At 34.8% G+C, this 9830-nt stretch overlaps 1 protein-coding gene across 2 annotated transcripts; it reads right to left on the bottom strand.

The window, feature by feature from the left end:
- Positions 1-1869: 1869 nt before the first annotated feature.
- LOC306873663 (lectin-like) lies at positions 1870-7431 on the bottom strand. 2 transcript variants are annotated; one of them, XM_079423108.1, is made up of 9 exons: positions 7341-7431; positions 4574-4649; positions 4128-4270; positions 3850-4010; positions 3700-3775; positions 2967-3109; positions 2747-2887; positions 2462-2576; positions 1870-2333 (listed from the first exon to the last, which is right to left on the bottom strand). In XM_079423108.1, the coding sequence occupies exons 4-9, from the start codon at positions 3850-3852 to the stop codon at positions 2230-2232; spliced, it is 582 nt and encodes a 193-aa protein (XP_079279234.1). In that variant the 5' UTR covers positions 3853-4010; positions 4128-4270; positions 4574-4649; positions 7341-7431; the 3' UTR covers positions 1870-2229. The 2 variants fall into 2 exon arrangements, with proteins under 2 accessions (XP_079279234.1, XP_079279233.1); XM_079423107.1 differs by having other exon boundaries at positions 2107-2333; positions 3924-4010; positions 7341-7428.
- Between the last annotated feature and the right edge of the window lie 2399 nt (positions 7432-9830).

Here is a 9830-nt window from a genome sequence, read left to right as displayed (position 1 = left end):
CGTTTGGTCGGCGCCGGTTCAAGTCGGACTAAATTTCTAACCGGCATGCACTGCTTCAAGTCAGCTGCCGATCGGTCTGCTAAGTGCTGCATGAAGTCGAACGCACCTAATGAGTTAGAAGGGACAGACTGAACATCCTGATTGTTTCATACGGATTACTTTATCACAGAATGTTTGTGACTTACTTCATTTGAAAGTAGACACTTCAGGCTTTCTATAGAGATAACTCCCATGTTTCCGTGTTGAGTATTTGCTGAGTTACACTTCATTTTAGTGACTTGTTTCAAAAAGCAGTTCACAGAGACAGAGAAGACAGAGAGCACACCCTGTTTGTTTTCTTTTTTCCCCCAAAACCACAAAGTTTTGTGGTAATCATGAGTGTACAAAAAAAAAAAAAAAAATAGACACTTAAGATTGATGTATAACACTTTCTTGTCTTTTGCACTGATCTAAAAAAACCCAAACTGGTATCTCCGGCGATACTGTCGACCCCAATATATTTTCTTTCTCTTTGTATTTTTACATCATTATGGCACACTATTATCCTATTTAAATCACTGTGATAAGTTAGAACAAAAGTAATCTAAAAGTAATCCAAAAGTAGTCTGATTACATTACCTAAATTGTGTAATGTAATGGATGTAATGTAACTGACAACAATTTTTGTCATGTAATTTGGAATCAGAAAGGGATTACAATTTGTAAGTAATCTACCCAGCTCTGCATACAAACTATTAAATGTTAAATTAAAGTAATACTGTTTGTGTGTATTATAGCAAAAAACAAGTCATGAAAAGTGTGTAATTGTTTTGCACATAATTTTCAAACGTTCCTGAAAGTTCCACCGTCACATCTCCGATACGAATAAATGATAGGCCAATTTTTTTTTTTTTTTTTAACTAAACACTTACACAATTACATTTTCAAAATGAGCCTAAAATGAAAAATAATAAACCTAATTCATTCAAACATCATTCATTATAATTACAATTAGTTTAGATCAGGGTTCCTCAAATCTTACCCTGGAGGTCTAATCTGCTGCAGAGTTTAGCTCCAACCCTGATCAAACTCACCTACCTGTGATTTTCTAATGATCTAAGACTCTGATTAGCATGCTCAGGTGTGTTTGATTAGGGTTAGAGCTAAACTCTGCAGGATTGGGCCAGATTTGAGGATCCCTGGTCTATCTCATGCTTGTAGAGTAAAATCATTCTGAAAGTGATTCCAATTATATTGTTTTTCTGTGCCTTTATCGTTATAGCTGTGGTGTGGACTCTGCTGTTCTTTAATATTGAGAACGATTTTTAGAGCTATATCTTTATCGTTATCTTTATAGTTATTGTGCTGGGTGTGAACAGGCCTTTAGTCACTTGCACTATAACCAGTAATGCTCCGTGACGCTTTTGTTGGTTGCAGTTCCTGTGCTAACTGTAATTTGTTGCACAGCAGTCTGTACTTATAAGTGTTTTGTCATCTTCAGGGTCCTCCAAGAGCCTTTCTACCATTAAACATCTTAGTTTTTCATTTTCAGTTATTAGTAAATGTAATACCATTGTTGGACAGCGCATTTGTAAGCGGTTTTTCCGTTAACTTTCAGAAAATGTTGAAGTTAGGACAGCTGTGGGGTTGTCCTAAAGTTAAGACGGTTTTTAGGATTTTTTGTCAAGTTAGGATCTTTCTATAATACCCTCTTCCTATCTGTAGTTAAAATAGGATAATGCACTTAGGAAATGCTGTTCTGTAATAGCTTTTGTCCTAAATGTGGTCCTTACTGAAATTACCATGGTTACCAAACAGTTAAGATAAGATTTTAAAGTTAGGATCTTTCCGTAATACGCCCCCTGATCTCCAAAATATTTACAAACACTTCAAAATAAAGATTCTTTATTGGCATCAATGGATCTATGAAGAACCTTGAACATCCATGGAACCTTTCAAATACAGAAAAGGTTATATTTTTACGTTCTTCAAAATTTTTCATTTAGGAACATTTCACTGAAAGGTTCTTCTAGGCATCACTGCAAAAACACCCTTTTGGAACCTTTATTTTTATAGTCAGTCATAATGAGACAAACAATTAAGAAAATAAAATCAACTGATACTTTTGATTGCAAATCTTCTTTATTAGTATTTTAAGGCTATTTGAATAATTGTTTTTAATAAGTTTTTTATTGATGCAGAGAAAATCATTTTATTCAAAAAGTTTTATGGGACGATACCCAGATAAAACTACTCCATCTCCTCAGAGCCTGGTTTCAAGATAGCATTTTCTTTGAAGGCACATATGTAGTTTTTCTTGACAAAACAAGAGTCGTCATTCCATTTGCCATTCTCTGAAAATGAGGGACAGTGAAATGAAGAGATTATACCTTCTCCAGTGTGTTTTACCAAATATTCCTCACAGCATCTCTGGAATAAATCATTAGTCAAAACATATACTATAACCCATTAGTGTTCTTACCTTTCCAGTTCATCTCCACACATTCCTCTGTTGTAGTGTATATATTGTTGGGTTCACCAGATGCCCAACTGTCAAAATCCCAGCGGGATCCATCAAACCATAAAAATTTACCAGACTGAGAGAATGAGGAGATTTTAAAGAAGAAAAAAAAGAAAGACAAAAAAAGTTGTTAGTGAGAAACTATAGTGCGTGCATGTCATAGAAAACCAGGAAATAACATCAAATCAGTAATAACTCTTTGCTCTCCCTATTTGTAAATGCCTGCACATTTCGGTCTTTTTTTACCTTCAAATATTCAAAAGCTCCAAGCCAGATGCGTGACGTATTTGTTGTGAGTTTTTCCACAATGCAGAACAAGTTATCATTATGCTCTTTACTATGCACCGACACCAGGTGTGCACCAGGGGCTTTCTTCCTACAGCTGAACTGGATATGAACAAGGAAGAACGTTTAATGACTACACATTACATTGATTTTTTTCACATTGCATTGACAAAAAACCTACCTCGGCCTCAGTGAAGTTGAGAGATTCGTTGAAGTATTTGACACAGACTCTGCCCAATTTGTACCAGTCAGTGAAGCCGTCCACATTACACGGTTTATGCATAGAACACTGCGCATTGACATTTGTACGGCCTGCAACAAACCCTAAATGAATTTTATAAATTTATTTTATTTAGTCATTTAGCAGACACTTTTATCCAAAGCGACTTACAAATGAGGACATAAGAAGCAATCAAAACCAACAAAAGAGCAACAACGTGCAAGTGCTATTACAAGTCTTGGTTAGCCTAACGCAGTACAGATAATTATTATTATTATTTCTAATTAAATTTTTTTTTTTCAAATAAAAAGACATAGATAAAAATAAAATTAGAATAGAGAGTGCTAGAATTAGAGGGTCAAGTAAAGATGAGTTTTTAGCCGTTTCTTGAAGATGGGTAAGGATTCGGATTTATTGGCATAAATATGATATGTGGGTAGTATTTCTTTCCTGTTTAAAAGATAAACTTTTAATTTATCACTCTGTTAATCTACTAATACTGCCAATGTATATTCAAAGCAAGTCATCTCAACAAGTACTTTATAAACCATATGCACAAACTATATGATCACTTGCTTTTTGTTTAACAACACATGGTTTACCTTTAATATCAGGGGCTCATTAAGAAATGTGTGTGAAGTAATGGATAAAATTATGATTATATAAATATATTTTCGTATGAATTAAACATTACCTCTCTCCATTCTTAAGAAGTTTCCACTCCCAAAAATGAGAGTCATCAACAGAACTCTTATAGATCCTGATTTGACCTGTAAAAGAAGTGGAATATGATTAATAACCACAAATTTTCTATATACATAGCTTATAGGATACAAAGACTTGCCATTGCAGTTTATCAGCTTCTGTCGTCTATCTGTCCTCACAATAATCTTGCATCTGTTTCACCTTATTTTATACCTTTCCATTCGATTTCACAACTCCTCCTCTTCTCTCAGTCTTGCTGTCTTAAGGGTGTGCACCAGTGTGTTTTTTCATACAGCTGAACTGGATATGAAACAGGATGAACATTTAATGAGAAAGTAATTTAAGGAATAATAGAATTAAAATCTCTTTAATATGTAGCAGTCTTTAAAAATAAAGAAAAACAGTGCTCTGACATACCTCAGCGTCAGTGAAGTTGAGAGGCTCGTTGAAGTATTTGACACAGTGACTGCCCACTTTGTACCAATCAGTGAAGCCATGCTTATTACATGACTGAGGCATAGGACACTGACCAATGACGTTTACATGATCAGCAACAAACCCTAAATGACAGAATCACATATTTAAGCTATAAGAATTTCATAAATATGATATGTGGATATATTTCTTGCCCATATGAAAGCATTTGTAATATATCACGCTGTTAATCTGATATCCACTCAAAGCAGGTCATCTTTTACTGCAGTAAGTATAACATAATCACAAATTTTGGACACTTTATTGGTCAGGTGTATTCTGTCAACAATATCTGCATTTTCTGGTAATTATCAGGGGTACATTAAGGAATAATGGGTAGAATTATGAAATTACTAAATAGATATATTGTAATGTGAATTAAAAGTTACCTCTCTCCATTTTTAAGAAGTTTCCACTCCCAAAAAGGTAAGTCATCAACAGAACGCTAATAGATCCTGATTTGGCCTGTGAAAGAAGGAACGTAATCAGTGGAATAACCACATAACCTATATATAGACAGAAGAAGACTTATCATTGCAGTTTTTCCACTTTTGCCATCTACAGGTACATCTCAAAAAATTTGAATATCGTGGAAAAAGGTCAATACTTTTTGTCACTCGATTCAGAAACTGAAACCCATATATTATATAGATTCATTACACATAGAGTGAAATATTGTAAGCCTTTATTTCTTGAAATTTTGATGATTATGGCTTACAGATAATGAAAAGTATGCTCATTTCTTTGCATTCAATACTTGGTTGGGCCTCCTTTTGCATGAATTACTGCATCAATGTGGCGTGGCATGCAGGTAATCAGCCTGTGGCACTGCTCAGGTATAATGGAAGCCCAGGTTGCTTTGATAGCGACCTTCAGGTCATCTGCATTGTTGCGTCTGGTGTCTCATCTTCCTCTTGACAAGACCCCATAGGTCAGGCGAGTTTGCTGGCCAGTCAAGCACAGTAACACCATGGTCATTGAACCAGCTTTAAGTAAGTAAGCTTTTGGTACCTTTGGCAGTGTGGGCAGATGCCAAGTCCTGCTGGAAAATGAAATCAGCATCTCCATAAAGCTTGTCAGCAGAAGGAAGCATGAAGTGCTCTAAAATTTCCTGGTAGATGGCTGCGTTGACTGTGAACTTCAGAAAACACAGTGGACCAACACCAGCAGATGACATGGCAGCCCAAATCATCACTGACTGTGGAAACTTCACACTGGACTTCAAGCAACATGGACTGTGTGCCTCTCCACTCTTCCTCCAGACTCTGGGACCTTGATTTCCAAATGAAATGCAAAATTTACTTTCATCTGAAAAGAGGACTTTGGACCACTGAGAAACAGTCCAGTTTTTTTCTCCACAGCCCAGGTAAGATGCTTCTGACGTTGTCTCTGGTTCAGAAGTGGCTTGGTAGCCCTTTTCCTGAAGACATCTGAGCGTGGTGACTCTTGATGCACTGACTCCAGCTTCAGTCCACTCCTTGTGAAACTCTCCCAAGTGTTTGAATCAGCTTTGCTTGACAGTATTCTCAAGCTTGCAGTCATCCCTGTTGCTTGTGCACCTTTTCCTACCCAAATTCTTCCTTCCAGTCAACTTTGCATTTAATATGCTTTGATACAGCACTCTGTGAACAGCCACACCTTTCAGTAATGACCCTCTGTGACTTACCCTGTTTGTGGAGGGCGTCAATATCCGTCTTCTGGATAATTGCCAAGTCAGCAGTCTTCTCCATTATTGTGGTTTCAAAGAGCAAGAGATACCCAGAATTTATACTGTAGGGATGGTCATTAACCCATGAGAACCCGGACCAATTTCTCCTTATAGGAAAATTATGGGGCATATAAAACAAACCAAATGGACCACTTATAACATGTTTCTGTAGTTGTTTTTGAAATACAACCCCTCCTTGTGAAAGATCTGTAATGTTACATATATGACACATTGCGCGTTTATGATAAATTTTTCATGTTACATATGTTACATTGGGCGTTTATTTCTCAATTGAAAAAAAATTATTTTATAATTTTTTTTGCTGCATAATATTTTTTTTTTCTGTTTATTTGCTTTTCCACAACATATATTAAAATGATTAATTTTCTGGGAAGATAAAACAAAACCTTTTTCAGAAGTAATACAGTTTTTTGTATTTTCTTTTCCACAACATATTTCAAAACCACATAACTGTGACCATTAAGTTTTACAACAACTCTTTTGTAACATATCAAAATTCTACCTTTTCAAGTATATGGTTTAACCAGAAGTTTTTATTTATTTATTTTTTCACTCAAAATGTGCGAACTGAATAAAAATAAATAACTACCTCACACTGGAGGTCAACATGTTAACCGTGGACGTAGATTTGTTAAAATATGCTTTGAAATGAGCAGCAGAAAATATATAACACTAAAATAACTTAATCAGCTAAATTAATTGAGCAGCTCATTACCATTTTTCTTAAAGGGATAGTTCACCCAAAAATGAAAATTTGATGTTTATCTGCTTACCGCAAGGGCATCCAAGATGTAGGTGACTTTGTTTCTTCAGTAGAACACAAATGAAGATTTTGAACTTAAACCGTTGCAGTCTGTCAGTCATATAATTGCAGTCAATGGGTCTCACGGCTTTGAGAGAAAAAAAACAACATACACAGACAAAACCAAATTAAACCCTGTGGCTCCTGACGATATCCGTGCGGCAGATCAGAGGTAAAAAAAGATATAAATACTGTTCAGTTTCTTGCACAGCTCGATCGTTTCGTGTCTTTAGACCTCAATGTATCGTCATGTTTTTTATTTCTCTCTCAAAGCCATGAGATCCATTGACTGCAATGATATGACTGACAGACTGCAATGGTTTAAGTTAAAAATCTTTGTTTGTGTTCTACTGAAGAAACAAAGTCACCTACATCTTGGATGCCATTGGGGTAAGCAGATACACATCAAATTTTCATTTTTGGGTGAACTATCCCTTTAATGTGACAAATACGTCACACCAAAATTCCAACTACTTTTATAAGGTTAATAGCCCGATGTGACATATATGTTACCACAATATCTTTGTAACTTGCTTTATATCAATTTGTTCAAGAAATGTATTAAAATCAGGTTAAGATTAATCTAGGATATGTTATTAGAATTGTTGCATGGGTTGAAACATACCTTTAGTAACAAAAACAAGCATTTAAAAAATTGCTGATACTGCAACATGTGCTAACCAGACAGGACACCATTTTGGAAATGTTGCTATGGCAACAAAAATGCACACATTGTCACATGACTGAACCTGGGTGTTCATTATATGTCACTTAGGGACTCCCTGAGTTGAAAGTGAGGGATAATGCTTTAAAAAGACCTTTCCAGATAATCACCAGTGTTTGTGACATCCGCGTCACCGTGGGTTCTTATGGGTTCATTGAAACTCAAATGTAAATATTCTAATATTTTGAGATACTGGTCTTTGACTTTCATGAGCTATAAACTCTAATCATCAAAATTAAAACAAAAAAACTTTTGAAATGTTTTACTTTACATGTAATGAATCTAAAATATATTAATGTTTCACTTTTTGAATTAAGTTACAAGAATAAATGAACTTTCACGATATTCAATTTTTTTTACATGTACCTGTATCTCTCAGGATCTATCTAATCTAATTTTCCATCTGTTTTCACAACTCCTCCTCCTCTCTCACTCATCCTTATCTTTCAGGGTGTGTATGTGTCTTCATCAAACAGGAAAGTATTTTTCATTTAGTGTCTGAAATACATGTTATAGTTTTTACTGTTATAGTTGTAACTTTGTTTAGTGCTCTTATGAATGTTTATAACATGATTTTGTGAACATTTAACTGCTATACTGAATGACATAGCATAGACTTCATGGCGCTATAGTGTTTGCGTATTTCATTATGTAAACTACTTGTTCTATAGATCTGTGTAGTGTTAAATACTGTTTTATTTTGACAGCGTTGATAACATTTCTGACAGATAATATCATGATATTTTTGCTTTTACCTTGCCGCATGTTGTATCCTGTCAGCAATAACCTGTCCATGGGCTTTTTGGATTACTGTCAGTTTGAGTGCCATCAGTGTTGCCAGATATTGCTACTAAAAACAAAAAATAAACAATTAAAAAAAAAAAATCTTTTGTAAATAAGATAAAGATATCACTGACCCCAAACTACAACTTCCTACTTAACTTTCTAAAGTGTCAGATTAAGTGGAAAAGACAAGTATAAAAACGCTTATAATAGCTGGGTCTGGCAACGAGTGCCCGAGTCCTCACTCACAAATCTCTCAAAGAGACTTGTTTACTTAATCAGCACCTCGCAATGATCATTTTCATACCACAGACGCTAAAATTGTCATTATACATGTCATGCAGACATTCATATGAGGAGTTTAACAGCAAATTAGTCATTCAGAGAACAATTATTTTTGAACATGAGACATTTACTGAGGCCTTAGCTGGCTACTGGCCTGGTTGGTCAGACTTTATTCACTTCATGAATTATAGGTGTTAGGTTTAATTCAAAAGCAATTTTGGGCAAATTCATAATGATTCACTTTGGTTAGTAACTAAATTGTATTAGTTTTAAATAAAATACATTTAAATATTTCAATGCTTTCTCTAATATGTCTTGAAAGAAAACTATTCAGGATTGTCTATTGCACAAAAATAATTCAAAGGAACATTAAATGTATGTACAGTTGAAGTCACCATTGCAGGATCTGCAAAATGTTAATTTTAAAATGATTATTTAATGTATTTAGTTTTTAGTAGGCCTACAGCTATTTTAAAATAAACTTTTTATATAGGCTAATAGATTTTTACATACAGACCACAAGACTAAATAATAACTGAAATTACACAAAAATCGAGTTCAAAAGATTACATGCTTGATTCTTAATTCTTAAAACTGATTCTTAATACTGTGAGCTGTCATGATCAAAAACTGCAAAAATTCACTGATTCCATAATTCCATAAAACCAACCCTAAATTACGGAATTTCTAAGTTATCACGACTTACTTTTCTCGTTATCTCGACATAACGAAAGTTGTTGATCTCAACGTAAAAACCGTTTTCTCATGACGTAATTGTAGCTATCGTGAGAAAATCAGGGTCGCTATATTGTCTTCGACGATAAAGTTGCAGACCCGACAGCCTCCTTCTCAAGTGTCGAACCCTTGTGTGTAAGTCGTCAATCACTGACAGACACAGAGCTATTTCAGTTTGAGTGAGTCCCTGATCAAAGTAAAAGCGAATACGATCATCCATGATGCTGCGATGATGCTGCTTCTATAGCATTTTCTCATGCCGAATACACAGAGAAAATTAAGTCGTGATAACGACAAAACAACTTTCGTTATGTCGAGATCACGAGAAAACAAGACAGAAAAATTATAATAATGCATGGCCGCTTAGAACTTCCGTACTAAATAGTCCTGAATAAGACTTTTGAGTAATCAGTCTTGTAGGCTAGAATATTTACTTTACAATTATGTGAAAATCATTCTGCTTATTCATAGAAAACAATATATTGATTAAAATTAGTCAAATTAGACATGTTTTGTGAACAAAAGCCTATATGCGAGGGAGTGGTAATGGCCTTGAATATTAAGTGATTTTCATCTGAGAGACAAAGG

The sequence above is a fragment of the Barbus barbus genome (genome assembly GCF_936440315.1).
Source record: "Barbus barbus genome assembly, chromosome: 8".
Classification (NCBI taxonomy): domain Eukaryota; kingdom Metazoa; phylum Chordata; class Actinopteri; order Cypriniformes; family Cyprinidae; genus Barbus; species Barbus barbus.
The sequence above is the reverse complement of the archived record's forward strand: the minus strand, read 5'-3'. Positions and strand labels throughout refer to the sequence as shown.